The sequence below is a fragment of the Schistocerca piceifrons genome, chromosome 7, assembly GCF_021461385.2.
Source record: "Schistocerca piceifrons isolate TAMUIC-IGC-003096 chromosome 7, iqSchPice1.1, whole genome shotgun sequence".
Classification (NCBI taxonomy): domain Eukaryota; kingdom Metazoa; phylum Arthropoda; class Insecta; order Orthoptera; family Acrididae; genus Schistocerca; species Schistocerca piceifrons.
Window position 1 is genome coordinate 531,634,079 of NC_060144.1, and position 24,134 is coordinate 531,658,212.

At 41.8% G+C, this 24,134-nt stretch overlaps 1 protein-coding gene across 1 annotated transcript in view; it reads right to left on the reverse strand.

The window, feature by feature from the left end:
• The window catches only part of LOC124709067 (zinc finger protein basonuclin-2-like), a 135,635-nt gene extending 115,779 nt beyond the window's left edge, over positions 1-19,856 (reverse strand). The window contains exons 1-2 of the mRNA XM_047240716.1: positions 19,601-19,856; positions 19,211-19,296 (exon numbers count right to left, since the gene is read on the reverse strand). Coding sequence (XP_047096672.1) covers positions 19,211-19,296; positions 19,601-19,631 — 117 coding nt within the window. The 5' untranslated portion in view covers positions 19,632-19,856. The remainder of the gene's footprint in view (positions 1-19,210; positions 19,297-19,600) is intronic.
• Positions 19,857-24,134: the final 4,278 nt, after the last annotated feature.

The following is a 24,134-nucleotide window of genomic DNA, read 5'->3' on the forward strand; positions in this document are numbered from 1 at the left end:
ATAGGAACACACAAGTGAAACAAGTGTTTACTTGTTGACGCGATAACTTATTAACAAAAAAACGCACGTAGGAGGAGTGGGAGTAGAGTCTCCTGGCTCCACGAGAAACACTTCAAGTGCTTAAAACATCCTGTACAGTTTTAAAGATACTAATACAGGTTATAATAATGTCATAAATGAATACGGGAAATGTCTGTAACTTGAGAGATATATTTTCGTTGTACTGTCAAATAAATAGAATGGAATAATCTGTATTTCTGTTGACATGCTGATAATCAGAAAACATCTAGGTGTCTCTAATAGCGGAGAGATGCTAAACGAACACTAATATAGTGCATTGGTTTGAGACCGCGGAGAACAGTGCTTAGTATTGACGTAAAATAAATGAAGCAGAAAAAAATATGCGCCTGCGAGTGGCAGGAGTCATTGACCTTCGAATAAGAAGATACTGTCGGTAACCATTATTTAAAGAAGTTCGTTGATCGTACAATATATACATTATCGCTGTTGTTGTTGATACACTGCTTGTTTCAGCTATTTTCCACCATTGTCAATTCCCTGTATACAGTAACAGCGGAGGGAGTCTGGTAGAGTTCCCGACTATATCAAGCGAAATATGCTAGATGCAGAAGGAAAGTTACGTGTCGCATACTGAGATGCACAACCAGTGCAGAACTATTGTGATTTTTCCTCGTGGACTTATTGTTTAAATTATACGCGACACTGAAAAACATCGAGATCTGAAAGTGTTAGTCTCCCAGAGATGCATAACATGACAGTCCAAACTCTTCATTTATTCCAACCAGAGCTGGAAAAATAACGAGGAAAAAAACTCACATCGTCGTAGTGCTGGAGTAATTGTATGAGAACAGCACTTTCTGACCGATGCCGAGTGTGCAGTTTCTTGTGACGTTAAGTTAAAATGGTTCACGGGAAGAGCGACCGAGCTAGAGGTCTACAACGCAGTCATCTCGTGCAATGCCGCCGCTCATTTATGATTCCTTACACAGGCGCTCAGGAACACTCAAAAACTCTCTTCACGTTTACCGACTTCGTTAAATTACATTGGACGCCGTATCTTGGCACAGGAAGATAGCAGTCTTGTATCTGAGGGCCAATGTATGACACTATGGGACGGCCGATGTGGCCGAGCGGTTCTAGGCCGTTCAGTCTGGAACCGCGCGACCGTTACAGTCGTAGGTTCGAATCCTGCCTCGGGCATGGATGTGTGTGATGTCCTTAAGTTAGTTAGGTTTAAGTATTTCTAAGGTCTAGGGGACTGATGACCTCAGATGTTAAGTCCCATAGTGCTCAGAGCCATTTGAACCATTTTTTGACACTATGGACGAAATACGTTTCTTCATTTGTGGCAAGCGCTGCATACGGAACAACGGTTGTGTAACACTTTTGGAGAGTGATGCATTTTACAGTTACTCCCCGTTAGAAACGACGTGAACAGTTCTGCTGGCTACGAGGTCATCAACCCTATCAGAAAACAGATCTGTTAGTCTGTAAAGAAGTTTTGTATTCTCTACGCGACATTGTAGATTTGATCAAACAGGAAATCGTATCGACCTGAACGCAGGTATTTACTGCCTGGCAGATCTCACGGACGAACAGAGTGAGCCGAGTCCGGAGAGAAAGGGGAGGGTGAGCCACGCAGCTGAGAGTTTGCTGAATGCGGCGAGTCTCGCAGGAATGCAGGAGGAGCGGACCTCGATGGCGGAACAGGGTGGGTGAGGGTCGCGGGCCGTGTGCGCGGTAGAGAGGCGCCGCCGTCGGCGCAGCGGCAGCCGGCATTGTATGCTAATCCCGGGGCGGCGCCGCCCACCGCGGCAGCGGCTGCTGGGCCGTGGGGCGGCGGTCGGCACAGTGCTCGCACTGTGCGTGCGTGTGGCCCGCCAGATGCGGCGCGAGGCAGCGCCGGAAAACGCCCACCACCCTGCCGTAGCGCTAGTTTAGAGACAAGTGATTTCGGCATCCTGGGTTGCATTCAGTGTTGAGGAAAAGCATCGAAACATCAGCATCACTACACATTACCATGCCTAAGACGGCGTAGGAAAACCGTTCGCATTTAAAATAGCATCCCGTCGTCTCAGAATGGTTTCCAAGTAAATCTTATACCACTCTTCCTCCAAAATAGTGGCAACTTGTAATGGTACTTGAATTACGCAACCATTACGGCACCTCAACTCAACCTCTCGATACCAGCAATATTCTACTGTGTTTCTGTAAAGTAGTTAACATATTTCTGAGACAACATTCAGATTTGATTTCTTTTATGCAGAGATACTTTGATGCATCGATATGTTTATGTTGCAATGATATTATTCTTATGTGTATTCTTTCTTTTGTCACTATCATCTTTGTCGTACTTGTAACTCTGATTTTTGGGTGCGTAAGCGATTATTAGTTAGTAGTTAGTGAGTCGGACCTTGAAAAAGTCAAGTGTTGGACGTCATGTTGGAAAGACGCATATTGTAGCCAGTTTATAAAATGTGAACTTTAACAGTGACTGTGAGGAAGATGGTTTCAAGTATGTTTTGTATTGTGAAGTGATATTTGTGTGTCACGTGATATTGCAATAAAAGCAATTAAAAGGAAGTGTAACTTAAATTCGGAGTGCTGATTACTTTTTTTACATCACTATTGTGCTAACTTTGAAAGGTTTAATCTTCAAGAATGGTTTGTGAAGCGCATCTACAAAACTTTTGAATATCGCAGAATAAAACCTAGGCCTCTTTGCATCCGAGCTTGGATTCATCACCACCTAGATTTTCGACGATTGAGCTATGATTTTACAACGAGTCCAGCGTTGGAAACACGAAAAGATGAGTGGCTAGTTCATCCATTATTACATGAAATGACTTTAATAACTGTGCTCTAATGACACCTGCCACATAATCACTTTGTTGTTGTCCGAAAATGCAGTGTTTGGCAGCGTGAGCAACACCAGAATCATTATTAAATTTTGACCTTTGTTGTGGTAGGGTTGTTAGAAACTGCAGGCAACGCTGAGAGAGGTGGATAGCGACCACTGACCTTTCTCTCCAAAGTACGTGACAGAGGCTCGGTAAGGTTGAGATCTGATGTCTGTGGTGGTCACGGAAGATGCGACAGCTCATCCTCATAAAAGCAGCCCTGGACGGTGCAAACGGTGTGAACACGAACCCTGTATTCTTTGAACACAGCATCACAACTACGAAATAAAATCCGTTCAAGGGGATCGATCTGATCAACCAAAATGGTCACGTAGTTCTCGGCAGGAATGTGACCTTGCTGACTAATCATTGGCCCGCGAAATACCACATGGCTGCCCAAGTCATTGTCGTGTCCCCGCCATGATGTAGTCTTGGTAGCAATCAGTCTGCATTCTAGCCTTGGAAGTGTGTTCGAAGATGCAAACCGCGCCACAAGTTGGAAAAATTATGAAACAAAACTCATCCGACCAAATGAATTCCTTCCATTGATCTGTAGTCCAAGTTTTATGGCTTCGGTATTACGGGCATTTGCATCACCGATGAGTGGCTTTGGAATTGCAGCTCGTCCTATAATTCCCTTCTGATGGAGATCCATTCGTATCGTTTTGGTACTGAGAAGACTTGCGAGTGCGACATTCGCTTGTGCAATGATTTTTGCAGCTATCGTCCTCTTATTTCGTCCGAAACTAGTGGTCTAGTGGCTAGCGTTGTTGCCCCTGGATCACGGGGTCCCGGGTTCGATTCCCGGCCAGGTTGGGGACTTTCTCTGACCGGTAATGGGTGTTCGTGTTGTCTCCTTCATCATCGTCATCATCATCATCATCATCATCATCCGTGACAGTGGTTACATTGTAATGTGAAAAAAATTGGACTGTGTGAAAATTGGTAGTGAGATGACAGCGCAGTTGAGCACCTCACAAACCAAACATCATCATAATCGTCTTATTTCTCATCACAACCGTCTTCGACGACTGTTTGTCATGATCACTCAACACACATTTTCGTGCGCGTTGTGACTTAGCGGACGACGTTTCTCCGCTTTTGCAGCCTGCGATATAAACCTTCGATAGGGTCCTCCTTAAAAGATCAAACACTCCGCTCCCTTGGCTACGGCAGAACCTGCCACACCATCACCAACAATATCCCCACGTTCAAATTCACTTCTCTCGGATATAAATCACTCAAAACTACAAAGAACAGTGGTGAATTCTTCTCTGGTTATCAGCCTAGTGGTGGCGTCGTCTTATCTCAAAGTTTCGATGAGTTTCGTACACATCATCTTCTCACCAGAAGATGATGGTTACTAAACTCATCGAAACGTTGCGACAAGACGACACCACCACTCGGCTGATAACCAGAGAATAATTCATCATTGGAATCCGCCGAGAAAGACTGCAATCGCATATACGAAGAACAGTGTTATGACCGCGAATGGCGCTTGCAACGCAAGGACGTTGCGCCGGTGCCGTCCGTGGTCAAGTACAACATCGCAAGCATGTACTTCTGTCTGTTTTCCATATTTTGTCCACCTCCTGTGTGGCATGACATTTCTGGTTTCTCAGCGTAATTCACTGTCGGCACATACTCGGGATATCAGAGCGTAGTAACATGGCCTGATTCAACGTTAACGTGTGGAATAGTCCGAAAATGAGACGTAGGAAACTTTTGCACTCACGACATCAAGAATACGATCTTAGAAGGCTGATAGATCGAGAGGACTTACGAGTCATCAGTATGTTATTTTGAAGTCTCTTGTCAACAGCATTCACGAGAGATTTCATGATGTGTAATCCTCGGCCTACATTGGATGTAAAACAAAACGGATCTTTTGAAGACTCCTTTATGTGTCTACAGTACATCAATGCCATTTACTTCTAAACAATCGCCATTACATATTAAACACGTATGTCAGCACTTTTTCCAAACTCCGAAACACTTTTGGGACTCGATCTTTCGCATGCGTTTATAATTTTATCTATGCTTGTAAAATGACGAGCCTTGCGTTTTGCTTTATTTTTGGTAACAGAAAAAAAATCACGTGGGAAATGTCTCGAGAGTATGGAGTCTGGAGCATCATTACAGTATTGTTTCTCGCCAAAAGTTAACGAGTAACCACAATGTGTGAACAGCACTTTTTTCGATTTGGTTCACGCAAACGGCGTTGAACTTATTCTTTGCTGATCGTTCATCCTTGTGGCAAGAAAACATGGTGTACTGTGCCGTCAAAATCGAATAGCACGACAAGCATAACCTTTACATATGAGTGCACTTGTGGAGCTTTTTTCGGTCTTAGTGATCCAGATGCTTCCTCTGAGAGAACTGAGAATTAGTAGAGATGTGGTATCCCAAAACCCAATTTTATTCACCAGTTATGACATATTTCAGTAGTTCTCCATCGTCGTTGACTTCATCAAGCGACTCCTGGGCAACTTGCATTCGCCGCTGTATTTTATTTTTTTGTTTATTTTTTTTCGAAATTCAATAGCTATGGAATAAATTTTGCAGTCCCTCGTTTCATACAGAAAATATCTGAAAATATGGTGGCTGAAGGCAGTTAATATTCCAGCGTCCTCAGCGACTTCCTTTTTGTGATCTGGTGATTGCTTAATATTAATCTTTCTCTTTTCCCAAGATTACAGCGGTTGGTGACGTGCAGGGGAGTCAAGGGTGCTGGTCATCGTCAGTGTCTTCACTACCTCCTTAGAAACGGTTAAACAACTTGTAAATCGTTATTTAATCATAGAAAACATACCGAAGCAATATTTAATATTTTCAAAATTTTTCTGCATTTTATTCTGCTCTTATAACAGAATTTACAAGAAATTCTCACATCCAATTTTTATACAAAACAAATTTTCGCAGATACTACCAAAACAAACGTAACCTTTCTTATAGCGGACACTTCGATAAATATCTGGTATGTCTAACATTGTACACTCACTATTCAGACATTTTCATCAACACAGCAACGAGAACTTGCGTGAATCGGATTACTGCAATATATGAAATCGCAAAATTACCATCACTTTTTGAGCAAAATTTGTAAACAGTCGATTTCGAAATAGACATTAAGTCATCATATTTACCTGGGAACCCAATCACATTCACATCGATTCAGTAAAATGCGTCTATGATTGGACAGCCGATAACCACCGGTATCCTGCCATACTAATTCACAATGTAAGTAAAATCACGTGAAGTCACGCGAAAACTCATTTACAACACATACGAAACCCAAATTGACAGCGGAACGTACCACTAAAAGTTTTGGTTTTTGATTTTCGTACCCTTCACGGTCGGTCCGGGTTTCGGCTGTGTTATAAAATAGGAAACTAACATTCGCATAAGTTCACGCGATTTTAGCCACGTGCTAAAGCGGCCTGGCAGGAAACCGGTCGTTGTCGTGTACCCATGTACGGACGTGTTTCACTGATCGATATGAATGCGGAATTGATCATAATTATTGTATGAATAACTAACATCAGTAGAATGAAGCCTGGGGAATGATGTAGCATGTCATACAAAAAAATTGATTTGCGGTTGCATGTCTCCGAGATGCCAACGTCAACAGCGATGGAAAGATTAAAATTCATAACGAAAATTTTCTCGGAACGCGAAGCGCATCATTTCGTTAGCAAAATTGTCTAGATTTCGGGAACTGCTGACTGTTCGATGCTGATTTACTGTGTACACGAGGATACAACAGATCTCCCTTCTCGTTTTATTTTTGATAAAATTTTACTCTGACTTTAACAAAAAAGGCTGTCTGTCCATGTATGTGGTGATATAACAGCTTTCACATCTCATTTTATTTTGGGTGAAATTCTACTCCGGTTTCAACAGATAAAACGATTAGGAGACCGTGCCCACCTTGTTCTTCAGAATACATTTTTCGAAAAAAGTTGTAGGGAATTGTTAGTGTTGTTCGAAAATAGAAAGATTTACCGTTTACACACAACGATCGCAAAAATTTAAAAAAATAAGGGTTTTCTTTTAATTTGTATTCTTACATGGAATTCCATTGTTGTACTTGAGAGATACACGCCTAGCGACAATAACAATCTTCCTATGATGGATAGATGTAGTGACGTGTTACTCGAATGTCACAGGTTCCAGTCTCTCACATCATCATATTTCCATTTTATTTTATTCATTATGTGCCAGCTATAGTACAATCAAATCCATTTTAATACCGCGTACCTTCTGATGTAACGGACACGGTGAAAATTGCTTCACAACGTTATTCTGGTCTCTCAGGGGGCATGCCTGACAAATGGGAGCTACGTGTTTCATTAGACAGGTGCGCCTCGTCTGAAGTTGGATCAGAAATACCGCGCCATTCAGAATCAGATTCATAACTTACGACATGTTTTGATGGAGACTGTATTCTATTTCTTTAAGTAGCGTTGATGAAGCCTAAGAATAGTAGATAAACAATATATGTATCAACGTATATTGCTAACAATCTAACCTGTCTTGCATCATGATGAACTGGAAGTAGGGATGATGTTCTGAACTCATATACAACGAAAACAGTCAGGTCCCAATAATCTTCAGAGAACGTACTAAACGTTAAAAATCCACCAACCCAGTTGTAAGCTTCACAAGTTCTCAGTAACCGGACTGTTTTTCTGAAGTAATCTATTGCATCGAGCCTTACTATAAATTACTAGCTGTCAAGCTGTTCGACTCTTTTGTGCATCGAATCAGTTAATAAAGTCATGCCGCCGGGATGTCTTACCCATTCTGGTAAGATAGAAGTAAACTGGGATAGATTTAATACCAGTAAGAAGCCAACAGTATTGTCAAATGATACTAAGAGGCACTTGAAATAACCACATACAGTCACAAGAAGTCGATTTACAAAGAAACAATGTGGAAGGAAGTGAATGAAAACAATCAGATACCGCTTTGACACATCTTCTGATTTTTCTACGGCTCAGATGTATAGTGAATACAATTAGTAATACCGTGAAGTAATTTAACGAATGACAAAAATGTATTTAAATGTGTCCAGCCGTACTGTCGATCATACTTTATTCCACGGAAAACATGGATATCTGACTTTTAAACGGAACGGAACCGACGGTAATAGATTCATGAAGAAAATCTACGTTTCCATCTACCTTTAATGTAGTGCTTACCATAAATGAAGGTCTTTAAAATTTATGTCTGTCGTTACAACTGCTCTGACTAATTTAAAACGTGGTAATCGATTTCGGATTAGTGCAATCGCAAGTGCGACTGGAATATTTCCCTTGTAATTCATCAGAAACATCTAAAAAATAAATAAAAAGTAGATGAACGCCATGTATCGTTCAAGAAGAATCGCTGAAATGTCAGGAATGCAGCCGGATTTTGTCAGTCTCTCATACGAAGTAACAACAACTTGCTACATTTCTAAAAAATTTTCGATTACCTTAGCGTTCAGCAAGTTCAGTCTGAATATGCACGCAGGACTACAGTGTTGCCACCGGAAAATTAGATTGTGGAATACCTGTCAAAGAACTCATAATACACAGATCTTACTGTAGCGTTGCCGTTAATTTCAGTTTTATGGTACACTGCACCAGTTTGGCCTTTCATGTAGAAATGGGATAGTAACACTGTTTCAAAATGAAAGATGATGTTGACTGCTACGTTTTTACGTGTGCTAGCAGCAATGACATTAAGAGAGCGATAAATTTTTGCCGCTACGTCTCGTAAATGATATTATCAAAAAGGTAAGTAAGGTCGTATTTTAAGGACGAAACTTTGTTTCGTTTTCGATCGTAACAACTATATGAAGAAAAGCAGAATGCACGATGGCCACAAGTGTGTCCGCACACTCCGGTGACGTCTTTAGTAGGTGTTTGTAATTGACTGACGTACTGTCGCTAAAACTTTAGACAAGATGTTTGCAGAATTATAATGTTTCAGAAAGCAGAATATATTACTGGAACTCCGTCTTCAAACAATAAAAAAAGTATCACTTATAACTATTAATGAAATAAATGTGGACAGTGCAAATTTCGTAAGAACTATTAGCAATCACACTTGAAAAAGTGTGGAACTTACCTCTCGCATCTGTAATGTAAACAGACAGTAAGATTGAGTTTGTTTAGGAGATCGCGAAAGATTAACTTGCATATATAGCATTAAGAGGCGCGTTCTTTCTCTGCTAATGACCACTTCTCAGTCTGATGAGGGGCTGACTTCGACAGAAACAGTTAGGCGATCAGAACTGCACAGGCGGCTCGTTAAGTTGGCCTCTAACTGACGGTGATTATGTGCCTCTGACGATGTCACCGGGGCGCTGCAGGGTACCTGCCAGTCACTTTTGTTCCCGACTGACTGACGTACGCTGCCCAATGATAATAATTTCTGAAGTAAGTGGTTATCGCAAAGACTCGAATAAAAGAAGTGCTCCCGCTGGCTGTCTCTTCGCAAATGGTGGGACACCAGTGGCCACGCGTGTAAAGACGTAGTCGTCGTACGTTGTAATTATCTGTCGTGTAACAGCTTAGAATGGTACACTTTCGGACACTGTGTGAAGGTGTGGAATGAAAATGTACACTACTTTATTACTGTGGTCGTATCCATGTTTAGATTTTAAACCACTGTCTCAGCAGACCTATTCGTAGTTACAATCTTTTCACTGGGCTGAATGTCTGAACATGATTTCGTAAATATCGCGGTTAGCATAGTGTGCTTCCTGACCTGAGGGACTTCTATTGTGGCAGGTGTTGGCTATTAGAGCGGTTTCCCCATAATCAAAAAATTGTAAAGTATATTTTTTCTCACGAATCTGGACAAAAGCATTTACTTGTGCGCATCTGCGGACAGCAGCTAAGTTTAGAGAATGTATAGCGGTAAGAATTAAAGAGCTGCCTTTCTTCTTTACTACCTACAGATGTTATGTGTACACCTAAGGGTACATCCGACTACCCTTTGAATTGATTATTACGCTAAAGTATTCCAGCCAACATAAGAGCCTAAAGGCATTTTATTTTTTCATCATCGCATATTTAGATCTTCTAATAATTCCATAATAGAGGTTCAAAACACGAAGCTGTGAATGTCTAGTAGCAATATAATCAATTTACAAGCAGACTGTCGCGCTATGGAGTGATGCTCACGTAACTATTCGTATTCGAGGTATAATAAACGTAGTACATCACTGCGAGACTGAAATATTACCGCCTTTTAAGCGAGGGTCATTGCCTTCACTTAAAGTAATTTAGGGTGGCTATACAAATCGTAAATCGCGATGGCTGATGAAGGTATTAGCCCCCACAACGTTGTACCTCGTATGTACCATCTGTTCCTATCTGGCATTCCTCTCCGAAATGTTCTGACAATAACACACTAATAGCTGTCTGCAAAATCAAGAGATTATTAATCACTTAAAACACCAAGTAAACGTAAGAAGTTACATAACACAACTCTGGGATGAGATCACAAATTACCTATCGCGAGTCACATTTTTCTCCCTGAATTTCTGTGTCATTCCGCGCGCGAGGCTTGCAAGGCCGATATTTGGAGATCCCCAATCATATTCGGCAGAACTGTATGATATTCCATTTATGTAGCTTACGAGACCTCCTTGAGAAGGTTTTCTTTGAAGAAATATTAATGAAAAAACAAGATTTTTCAGAAACAAATATTGAGGCAAAAAGGAGAAATCGTTAGCCCAATCATTCAATTTAATATATGTAGATTTTTTAACTAGGTCTCTCTTTTTCTCCTTGCTTGACGGTGTGGTTTACCGTTACAGTGTCGAGAACGCACGTTTCTACAAGTGTCAACGAACATATTGCTTCCTCCTTTAAGCAGCCACCCCAGGAAATGACCGTGAAGGTCAAATTATAGAGATTCGAACTCTTACGGAGGCTTAAAAACAGTCGTTCTTCCCGAAAGGCACGTATTCACTACTTGCTGCTGAAGTTCTATACAGATACATTCCCGGCTATAATATTCTCCGTCGCCGACGTTAGTGATAGCAAATTTTCACGCTGTCATGTCATATAGGATCATATTTCAGGGCCACTACTGCTAGGGCCGAAGAATATTTTTAATCTAAAAGAGAGAAGTAATAAACTTTGTTTAATAAGCTGGGTTTTCTTGCTCTGACATTGCAGCGAATCATTTCGCTTCATTAGATCTGTAGTTTACAACTAGAATACGTTTCAAAAGAACAGCAGCTACCATTCAATAAATACAAGAAACATTACATTATTTATCATCAAACAGCAACATACAATTTCAATACGCTTCAGCAAGCTTTCAAGCCATTTATTCAGAAACCGTTTGTTTCGAAACTCAAGCTGATGACATCTCTGTCAGCAAATTCCTCCTATTTCCTGCAAAATACTTTGAGCTCTATTAAAAGGACGCTTTTCTCTTAAACAATGGCGCAGAAAAATAGTTCAGTTCGTTTAAAAGTCGTTAAATTTGGAAATTTGTGGTAAGGTCTTATGGGACCAAACTGCTGAGGTCATCGGTCCCTAGGCTCACACACTACTTAATCAAACTTAAACTAACTTACGCTAAGGACAACACACACACACCCATCCCGAGGGAGAACTCGAACCTCCGACGGGGAGAGCCGCGCGAACCGTGACAGGATGCCCTAGACGGCACGGCTACCCCGCGCGGCAAAAGTCGTTTTAATTATTATTTTAACTTAAAGCAGCGAATTAAAAAGCACGAGAAAGTTCCCATAAAGAGGATTCATGCTTGCGTACCTAGTCCAGACATCTTTACTTGGATTCCTATAATTTTCCAAAATGATTCGAGCAAAATATTAAGATAACGACAGATAACTGGTGACTGTAACTGGTTCAGGAATACACCCACATCTTTCATTACAAAACAGAAACGAAAAAACAATCTTTCCAATATGGCAAATGATTATTCTTTCTTCTTTACTTTCCCATTATGGAAAGTTGTAAAACGCAGTAAATTCTTTGCTCGTGGATGTGTTATTCGGGGCAGACAATTTTTTGTTTTTTACTAGTATTATTTGCTTTCATGGCTATTTTAGTCTCGAACTTCGTAGTGTGATGATTCATACTCTTCTACCCTTTCAAAATTTCATGATATCATATGAAGCGCCGTGTGACCTCGTGTAATTTACACAGTGCTCTATCAACTAATGAGTAAATAGCACAGGAGAATGATATGTGGGTAAATGTGAGAGCAGTGATATATTACGGCGCTTCGACGCATACCTGACAAACACGAGAGAGCGCAGCAGCCGCTAGCAAATTAGTTTCTTTAGCGGGCGGTGCGATGGACGCGCAGCGCCCGCCGCCGCTGTTTATTTTCGCGTTTCGGGTCCGGGCCAGACGCTCACCTGATAATTAAAACAATTACTGCGAACGCGGCCGCTCCGGCGACGGTAATGGACGAGCCGGCGTCATTACGCGCGGAGCGCCGCTAATAGAGAGAGGTATTGATTATCGGCTGATTGCAACACAAACACGAGCCAAATCCGATCTGCCGCCGCTTAAAAATACAGTCGCCCCGATTGTTTCTGTCCCCGCGCGCGTGGGGGCCGACGTCCGAAAAAAATCCGCGTGGGGGCGACACTGGCTCCGAGAGCTGTTTATCGGGCGGGGGCGGACCGCAAAAAAGAAGAGCAAAAATACTGAAAAGCTTTCGCCGTGACACACACACCGCTTTTCGCTAACGTTGTCGACGTGATCATTTCTCACTTCTGGGCCGTTTAAAAACGTCACTTGCTGAATGCCAACGCTTACATAAAGATACAGATGTGAAGGGCAATTTCTGTGAAATAGTTACGTAACAAAAACCCATCCCTCTGTCTTCTTCGAATTCAGCGCTCTACAAAGGCGACATTCAGACGTAATATTCGGTAGTTCAGGATTTAGAAAGAACAACTGGCGTTCAGGATTTAAAAAGAGCCACTGGCAATTATTATGTTGTTATGCATGTTGAAGTTCACATCCGCTACTCATGTTCAAGAACAAAATAGCTTTTAGGCAGTATCCCTGCTATCAATATTGTCTAAAGATCCGACTGCGAGTTTTTGACCAGTTGAGGAATTATTACGAAACCGTCTAAATGCAACTCTCTTCAACAATTACACAGATAACAAATAAGATAAATCTCATTTATCTTACTATCAATTTCAGCGAAGTACCGATGGAGGTTGCAATTTTGTCAAAAATTCGGAGAGTATGTTTCTCCGTCAGAAATTCATTTTCAAAGCATATCCGAGTTGCCCGGCGATCATGCGGCTAATATAAACTGTAATCCGCCGTAAGAATAGTGTAGAAACGTAAGTGAAACCACAAGAAGAAAGTCGCAGAACATTCTTCAAAGTCTACCTCGCAGGCGCTATTCGGAAACAGAAGCCTGTTCTGAAAGAAGCGCCTTACTGGCTAGGTACGCCAGTGTACTAAGATCAATTTCAAAGGCTTTTTTCTGACACATTTCAAGAGGTTATATTCTATGTTTCCTCAAGTACATGCGGAGTTCAGGAACTGTCTTTCGTTGTCCAGTTCTCTCGTCAGTTGAAGCTTACTTTTAAACGATAAAATAAAAAGCAAGCATTAGTTTTGTGTGATGAATGAGGTAGTTATGTGTGAGTATAGCATACGTCCTACAAATGCCAAAAAGGCATTAAAAATCACCACTGAAGTCGCCTAGAATATACAATTTCACACATCTTCATTTACGCCTAGTCAGCGCAGCAGAATTGCCTAGCGATTTTGTGCCCCACGCACAATTGATTTGAATAAATTACTTTTTACGAAAATTCACGTATGCAACCTTACGACCCACAGCGAAATCAGTTACTGATGTAATGAAGCGTAGATATATAACTTGTTTCCAAAATGAAGGCTTCATTTCTTCCCTACGTCTGACAATAAAGAAATAGGTCGTAATTTTCTTGAAATGGCTGTCCCGACGTATGAGTGAAGTCACTCAACATGCCACGAAAAGAAAATGAAGTTTATTAGCCAGGAATTTTATTCGGAATATTATTAAATCTGTTTCCAACTTTTTATGTGCTGGTCGCCCACTCCTATAAGACATTTGAAAATGATATTCGTGCGAAATAGAAACAGGTACCCGCTGTCTTCAACACGTTTGAGTCAAAGATGGTAGTAGTTTGTGAAACAAGTGTTCTTGCGATTCATTTCACCGTACTGCCTTTACTTGCAACTGAATATATCAGTGCTATTTTTACTTGGCAGTAACTACTGTGTAGTTATACAAACAATTCTGTGATTTTCTTGCCGGTTGTTTGAGTACAACCAGTAATATTTAACTAGTACTGATTTCGAAATCATACACACAAAACACAGTAAATCATTATCTGCAAATATGTGGTCACCATCGAGTGTTAATCGACAAGATACGTATTTCACAGCATAGTACGTAACACAAATATTACTGATTTCTGTGTACACAGTATACATATCGATCAGATTAATTGTATATTGGCGGTCAAATAAGAAACCGATTTATTATGTATCATGTAACACATTGCAAAAGATCAGCGGTAGATTTAAAAAAAAATTAGTCATGTTCAGAAACAGATTCTATAAAGACGAGCAGCGTTACGATTCTGTGCACTATGGTCGTAATGAGACCTGTCTCATCTTCTAAAGATAACTAAAGTACTTAAAATCCATTGCCAATACACAGGCCCTTATCTTCAAAATAGTAAGAGCGTAATTTACATAATATGCATTAATAATGCGAACTTGAGACGCAAATCTACTATTACGGCTACGAAATTAAATCCTGAACTGTTTCCCGTTTGGTTTTATTCAAACTGTCTTTTTATTGATTTTTGTGTCATCACATAAATCTTGTTTCTACAACTTTGTAGTTGAGAAGAGAAAATTTAGGAAAGTCGTATGGCGTGATCGTGAAACCGTCGTAGCAACATGATTTGGATTGCATCCTGGTTGCAAACGAAGCAAATGTAAGTTGTCTCCTCCGACAGTTTTCGATGCTTGAAAAAAAAAAAAAAAAAAAAAAAAAAAAGTCATCTCCGTGGATACACAATGAGTTTCACTAATCCGTTAACTGTTAAACTTCTCCGATGCTAGTAACTGTTGTCCTGATTAATTTTAAAGGAGTTCCTTTCATACAATCCCTCAAAAAATAATACATTAGGGACTATTCGTAGCGTTTGTAAGCTAGAAAAAAAGTAAGAGATGACAATTTATAGTCATCATATTCCACAAAGAAAGAGGGAATAGATAAAAGAAAGAAGGAAATCATTTATACATGACGTTGTCTCGTTCATAAACCTATCAGATCTAAGTTTTTGTGTCCCATAACGAACACAAAAAATTTCCTTGAGTCTTATTAAATAGAATACGTACTTGCTCAGCACTTAACAATAACAGCAACTTTTTCGAAACGAGGATGAGTAGACCTAACACTCAAAGTCTTACATTAGTGAATTGAACTTGAGAAAAGGTTATTGTGCAGCAGCAAATATCGCAGAAGGTAAGGAAGACAGATTATTTGGACATGTTACACACATAAACAGGAACAGTAACCACATTAATGAATTTTCAAGCAATACTGACGATGAATGCACGCTGTAATTCTTTAAAATAGTTACTGGGGACAATTTTTAAGTTTACTACGTTAACTCAGCGCAACCGATACGTTAAGCGCTGATGGGTATCCAGAAATGTGACAGCTAGTATGCCAGAAACCTAATCGTGAAAAGAAAAAGAAAAACGAAATCTCATTTCATACTCAGCTATATTTATAACATAGGGCAGAGTACTAAAGACACATACAACACCATCACATGCGAAATCGAATTCTGTGTCACTTTATCGTCTGTATAACTTACAATTTGTGGTAAATGGGTGCCTGAAAAATTAGGTGGGGGCGAGTAGTTATCTGAAGGTGCTAAACATATTATCAGACGAGGAAAAGTGATACATACACTCGTGCTCTGCCGACAGAGTTACTGTAGTTTCAGGCCTAATCCGTCCTTCGAAAAACACATCCTGCGGACGCTTCATACGCTTCTCTCCTGGGAAGAAACCGTGCTCTTCCGAGGCAATACGGAGTTCAGGGTATGTTCAGTACAGTACAAGAACAGCACACAGAATGCATATCGGTCGATAACACACCTAAACGTAGTAAAATATCTCAGGATTGCAGTGCATACTATTTAAGGTCGTAATGTTCACGCTCTTTGTTGATGTTTCCAATGTTCTCGCCTTGACTGTTTCATTCAGATGTATTATGGCGTATCCGTCAACTCATGTTTCTTTTTTTTTTATCTAACGGAATCTGTCGTGCAGGGATCATTACGCTCAAGATCACCTCGCTCACTGAACGCAGCGAGGCACTGAATCTGCATTCTTTCACTATTCATATAAAATGATTTAAAGAGATCAAACAACCCTTTATTTACACGGCAAAGGATTCGATGCGGTCCCCGATAGCTGATCTATCATTCCGCACCGCGAAAATGTCAGAACGTCACTTCATAAAATCTAAATAGTATACAGATATGTGTGGCCTTCAGGCCAAAAACCACAATTTAAAAAAATGTAAATATATAACACGTGTTATATGAGTCATGCAGATTTAACTCTACTTGTAAGTCTACCTGTGATTCCCGCAAATTTAACACAAATGTCGGTGTGTAAAAACTTGATATCACGGAACAATGCGCATACGCCTGGAATTCTAGTAGTAAAACGTTCTGGAGCAGATATTTCTTTGTTATTTCTATATAAGAATTACGCTGATTGGCGTTGAGGTGTTGCAAGATTTATGCACCTCGCATTTTTCTCAATTTACAGTATAAGTACATAATTTGCATCAAAATACTCGTCGGAGAATAGCGTAATATATCTCTTCTGAGTTTACGTTGCAATTTTCTGTATTCATAACGGGGAGTGCGTCCAACTTTGTGCCAACGTAGATACTGGGCTACGTTAGAGACTCGTCTGTTACCTGAATCCTATTCTCACTCACGTTCGTCGGCTTCGACAGCTCATGACCAGATTGCAAATACGCTTTGCGCTGTATTTCTCACAGAGCTGATCCCTGCTCGTTTAGCAATGTAGCCCTTAGTTTAGTTTGCGTAGTATGGTATATGAAAAACCGTATCAGGTGATTTGTACAGCTAGAAGTGTTCTCGGATGCGGTTACCTTCCGTAATATTACTTTTCGGGTACAAGCCAGCTACGGGTACTAGCAATAGTAATTACTTTACGGACAAAAGTTAAAGGATAGTATTAGTACTACTATTTTCGCTCGTCTGCAAATGTGCACCATAAAAAAGTTCTTGCTTTAAATCGTTATTATCACTCATAACAGACAGATTGACGCTATGTTAGTTTCATTCTGCAATGACCTGCAGGGGTTGAATAAGGCGATAGGTTGTTCTTTCAGGCTATCCACACACTTGCATCTGTTTTTCAGCAGTTGCCTTACGACTGCGTCATTCATGTTTCTTTTCCAGTAGCAAGTCACTTACACAATTACCGAAAGCTGCTTCAAAGCTAGTGTAAGGCTCTTCCAGGACAATCTCTATGCATTGGAATCATCGCTTCGTGGCCTGACTCCTGTTTGTTTATCACGTACGACAAGTCGTAAAAAGTGTTAGTAAATCCACCAACGTTCATCTTAAATTTATTTACAAGTATTCAATGAAACCCTAATTGCACTGAAGCACATCAACATGATTCGACATTGTGTGGAATAAACGTAAATATAATAAAAGTAATTAAATGACTAAATGTAAACGGTAAGCAAAATGTGACGATAATTTTTAACGGAACTTCATTCGACTTCCTAACATTGTAGAAGTGTATCGCAGAAAGTTTCAGAAAATTCGGTACAGCAATTATGTATGTCATGTACATAAGAATAAACATTACACTTATCCGTCTGAATATTTTCCACTAAACATGTATCACCTGTTTGTAATAGGCTTCAACACTGGTTTAATTGGAAACAAAATCAACCGTCACTTGCAAAAAACGAATAATATTTATTCTCTTCTACATGATAAACCTAAAAGAAGAACAATTGCTACAAATATTAGCAACGACTCAGTTATTACGACGTAAATTTGCAATATTCCGAACGTATCAAGAGTACGATAGGCTAGCTTCCATTAAAGTGTGTTCATACTCAGCCCCCACGTAGGCCTCCCTATAGAACGGAATGTAAATTTCCAGACTCGACTTCAGCAAGCGAAAATCTATGCCAGGAGAAGTTATACCGTAGGATCTGTGCCTTACGAAGTTTAAAAATTAGCCATCGCGGAAGGATGCGTTGTGGATGCGAATAAGGCGCTCGTGTATGGATCTCCGTTATCATATCGGCAGAGGCACCTAGATATAGGCAGTTTTGTTGCGTAAAAAAGTCCGAGGACGGAAAGTAATCACACGATAACTGCTGCAGTTGTTGGCCCTTTATCATTAACAGCTGAGTACTCTGATGTTTTCCAAGCGAAAGACGAAATTACTTTCTCGAAATCAAACTTTGATGTTTCCTCTTATGATTTAAGTGGGCTGTTCATTACAAATTAGTTTTGCTCCGTCTCTCTGAGCCGCTTAAGTATTATACACCCTTAAGGTGATTTCGCATAGTATGTGGAAGGCCACGTCAGGTGGAGTCTATAGACCCACGACGCCCAGTGGGCCAGGGCGATTTTCGGTGTCAGGCGGTAACTGAACGAGCAGGGCAGAGTGTCGGAGCGAGAGGTGAGCGAGTGGGCTGCGACTCACGTTGAGAGGCGCGAGGCGAGATGCCGCTCCGGGAGAGGCCTGCGCCGGCGTCGGCGTCGGGCGCTGCGGCGACGGCGACGGCGGGGCGGCTGCGGCGACGCCGGGCGTCGCGGCGCTGTTCTGCGTCAGCATCGCGGTGCGCCTCACATGCCGCACGTCGTGCGCGACAAAACCTGACCGATCCTGCTGCGCGAGTGTGCTTTGACTACCCGATCCTGGGCGCGCACTGCTGCGGCGAGTGCAACCGCCGGTACACTGGCCGTCGTCCGCCGACCACCTCGAGCCGGCCGCGTAATTTGTCAACCGGGCACCGCCGAGAGAGAGGAGTCAGTATCTATCGGCCTCTCAAGAACCGAGGGGGGGAAAACACGCCAGGCGGAGACTTACTTGGGAACTCTGCTGGTAGGGGGCCGCCGCGGTAGGAAGGTAGGAGGGTGATGGGGGGCGGGGGGCACGGAGAAGAGAAGATCGTGCAGTGCTCGTACTTACCACTTCCATCATGAGGCCGCTGGGCGCCGACTTGAGCGCTGATTGGTCGTGGGCAGTGCGCATGCGCCGCAGGGTCGCGTCGTCACCTGCGGAAAAGACACACGTATCCATTACTGTCCGACTATTACCTGTCATTTCCATACCTATCCATTTCCATACTGCTACACGCAGAGGCTAGACATACACAAATACCACCGTATGGCACTGCCCTCAGAACATAACACAATACGAAAAAATGTCTTTTTTACCCAGATAAATTATAATAAAACAGCAATATTTTATGTAAATAAAGTTAGTTAGTGTACATAATTTGTTTTATTGTTTCTTGTTATTAGCATCGTTGTCTTTATCCCAAGGAGGTACTAAAACGAACCACTCCACACAACTTACTTGTACCCATCGGCGACATCGCGGGATACATCGGAAACCAGCGGTCACTGAGCCCAAACAGTGCCTCCAGCTGTCTCTGTGATTGTCATAACTCTTCCCCGCTCGGCTGCATGGCTGTCAGTAAGGAGGTGTCCCCTGGCGCTCTGATCGCAATCTCCTCCCGGGCGTCGGCAGGGCGCTAGATCAGGGTGACAGTGCGGGCCAGGTGGCTGTCGCCCGCGCTACGCTCGAGCGGTGCCGACGCGCGTGCTGCAGCTGCGGGGGACGGGCGTAGACTGGCGCCGCCGCCGCCCGCCCGGCGCGGCTTCCCCCACCACGGGGACGCGTCCCCACTCCTCGTCCGCGCGAAGGCCCACCCCTTCCCCCACCACGGCGCCCGGACGACTGCCACACTTCCCCTACCGCGAGCAGCGCCGCGCCTCAAACGACCCGGCGCCCAGCGCTTTAACCGGTGCAGTCTGCTTCCGAACAAACCAACTTCGCGAGGGCATTCACCATCTGCAGCGCAACGCCTGAGCAACAGCGGTACGGAGCCAGCTGTTCATAAAGTACTAGACTGCAATTCTCTGTGTATTACACTTCAGCACACGTTTCAACGAACGTCATCCCCTCAGTTCACGAAGAATGGCATTATACTCCCACGTAATAACTATTCACACTAGAAACCTCTCGACATGGTAGCAGACGGGAGCAGCAGACGAAAGTGGAACGGTCTCGATTGGTACCAACAGCTTTCTCTTTCGCAGATAGTTACATTTAACTATCAGACGACACTGTTCTCGGTACGTCTACATACCCGTACAGGAAACGATATTACTCGTTTCAAATAATGGGAAGTGGATGCCTTCTGCATATAAGAAATGACTTTTACACAGAAACAATGCACCTAAAACAGTGCCAGTGTAACACTGTTAATAATTAACGGGTTAGCGACGGAAACAAGGTCACGCGAGTGGCAATGGCGTCACATTGGCATTTTCACTCCTTGTTCGTACTCGTCCACGGAGGCGGGTTCACTATATTTAACAATTCAGAAATAATTAGGAGAAAGTAAACTGTTTAGTGTATTCATAAACACTCGGTATAAGACAGAGTGTATATGATGCGGTAATTTTTAAAAAAATCGTTTTAAATAACGATAATTTAAAAGCAGGAAAATATGATGGTTTGCTCCACGCAATCACTTTTAACAGAATACCAAGCAACGGTCGATTTAGCGACTTTCTGCGGCATCTACCGATCAGAACAAGGAAGGCTGGGCATTTAAACATTATACAGATTGTTACTTTATATTGATCACCATATTTCACACTCTCTGCCTGCTGACACTGACCGGTGGCATGAAATTTACTATTAGTCCAAAATTCTAGTGATACTCCTTGTCTGTGATTGATAAGCGTAAGGGAAATAATATACAGAAAGAAGACGCAGTACTTACCACACAACCACACCAGTATGTGCATCAGGCACTCCTTAGACAAGAATATGGATGTATTGTCATCTTGTATCACAAACATATTATGCAAAGGACGATACTGAGACTATAGAAAGTCTCTAGGTGCTAAAAAAATTAAAAAAAGTGTGTCATTCTGAACAACCATATCACGAGCAATAATTTTAGCAACATACTGAAGTAAGTGAATTAAGCTATTTTCCTCTAGAATCGTTTATGTTGTTGACGAATATAGACCTTCTTTTCAACTCTACAACGTTGGAAATCACTGGTAATCCCATGAAAACATAAACACACAAGCATAGTCTATCTTGTTGCTGAAATTGGCATATTAATATTTGTTTGTTATCTCGCCAGGCTTGTTGAAATTTTTTTAAATGAATGCAACGCCATTTCACTGTATTGTTATTTATTTAATTATGACACAACTTTCGGTCTTCTGTGCCATTTTCAAATGAATGAGTTCATGTGTTTAACATATATTGCAGGACGTCAAACTCAACATTGGCCATAAATTAATATGTTAATGACATAAGCTCAGTCACTTGAAAATTGTGGTGTCACCGCCAGACACCACACTTGCTAGGTGGTAGCCTTTAAATCGGCCGCGGTCCATTAGTATACGTCGGACCCGCGTTTCGCCACTGTCAGTGATAGCAGACCGAGCGCCACCACACGGCAGGTCTAGAGAGACGTACTAGCACTCGCCCCAGTTGTACAGCCTACGTTCATAGCAATGGTTCACTGACAAATACGCTCTCATTTGCCGAGACGATAGTTAGCATAGCCTTCAGCTACGTTTGCTACGACCTAGCAAGGCGCCGTATTCAATTGATAATTAATATTATGAAGCATGTACCGTAACGAGAGATGTTCTACAATTGTGGATTAAAGTTAAGTATTATATCAACTACGTACTTTATTTGCAATTCTCTAGATATTGTCCTGTTCCAGATCTCACGCCAGTCAGCGTGTAATTAAACGCGTGCATTTCGGCCTCCTCTAGAAAAACCGTGTTGGCTCTTCTGCCAACACTTCAAAAATGTCATACAAGAACGAAACTTACAGTCAAATGACGGTGTGTTCATTTAAAAATTATTGTGTGACTGTTGCTCAGCAACACCAAAAGCTGTTAGCTGAACTTTATTGTTTTATATAATTCCATGTCTAAAGTTGGATGATTTGGAACAAGGTAAATATTTTATACTCACTCAAAAACAAAACAAATTTACATATAATTAATTTCTATTTTAATATTTAAATTATTGTGTGACTGTTGCTCAGCAACACCAAAAGCTATTAGCTGAACTTTATTGTTTTTATATAATTCCATGTCTAACGTTGGATGATTTGGAACAACTTAAATATTCCATATTAACTCAAAAACAAAACAAATTTACATATAATTAATTTCTATTTAAATTTTTACAATGTATGCTCCCTCAGTCATGCATGCATGTCTGAAGAGACAGACACTGCTGATGATCCACAGCAGTATTAAATACGAGGGTCTGCTGAGAAGTAACAGCTGTGAATTTTTTATGGGAAAACCTTTAAACCTTTTTAAATAAAACGAAACGTTAACATTCTACAGATTTCTTAGTCATGTCTACATGTTTATTTCTTAGCATAGCTACACTAGCGACGAGCACATTACTCCCAACGAGGGACCAGCTCTTTGATACCGTCATTGCAGAATGTTTGATTTTCTTGCCACAGCCTCATTCATGCTTGCATCGCTTCATTGCTGTCAACGGTGTTCTTTAAGTTTTTTCTCTCAGGTTTGAAAACACGAAAATCGGTTGGGAACAAGTCGGGACCGTATGGCGGATGATCGACGACGTGAGTCCGAGGCGTCGGACTGGTGCTGAGGCCGCAGCTCTCGCGTGTGGTGTGACGTTGCCATGCTGAAGGAGACGATGCTCCAAGTGTGGACGAACGCTTCGAATTCTAAACCCGATTACAGCAGGCTCTTTCTCGCCCACCGACGTAGTCACGCCACACACTGCCATGTTAGAGGCTGCAGTTTGGAGCTGTCTGGCGGTTGAGGGCTCCTAATATGTGGACATGAAGAATAGAGATGCAGAATGCTAACAATGCTTGTTTTATTTCAAAAGCCTTAAGAGTTTTCATACATAAAATTCGGAGGCATTGCTTTTCAGCACGCCCTCGTATTACGAAACTTACGCACAATCTGCGAATACGTTTCGTAATAAACTACCTTCGTAGATTTTAAAAAATGTTTCTATAGTATTAGTGCCTACACCGGACGTTCGTAAGTGTGAGCTAACATCAGAAACGGAAGTGTTTCAAGAAATCCCCTACTAAAGAGTAACTTGAAACACTCATATTTTCCTGTTTTTGTGGTAGTAAATATTGACATATAATTTTACTATCTATTGGAAAACTCAACTCGGAGCATACCCTAAAGTTCGGAATACATTTTTTTGTGTTTTCATTCATTGTTGTGACGCAAGATATCTTCAAAATTCAGAAGTATTTCAAGCAAGCCTAAAAGACGGTAGCTTTTTCTACACAAGTTTACACATGCACCGAGCCTATGGTATTCATACACAGTCACACATGCTCACGGGTGTAGATGTGGTATCCTGTCATCATCAGATTTGAAATTACTGATCCCGAGACAATTTTCGTAGAACACCTTGAATAACAGGCGCTTCATATACTCCTAGCATCGTGGGACTGTCCACAGCAGGCTCGTCCAAGCTGTGCCCTGGGGCGCTAGCGCCCGCGATCGCCCGCGGCCAGCGCCCCGCGCGAATTCGCATGTTGCTGCAGTGGCCGAGCCGTGCCGCTTAGCTGGCCGTGCGGAGCGCCCGAACGCCAGCTGATAGATATATTTGTTCGCCTGTTTTCCCTTCGGGTAGAGGACGTCTCACAAGTGCTTCAACTAGAACTGATTGACCTACAGTGCCATATCCGCCTGAAGTACCGCTTTCTTATGTGTAAAACTTTGGATGTCTGTAACAGCTGTCTTCCACGAGAGAAATATCCTCTTTTGCACAAGCAGGCGGCCAAAGTTCTCTCAATGTTCGGTTCCACGTATATTTGTGAGCGCTT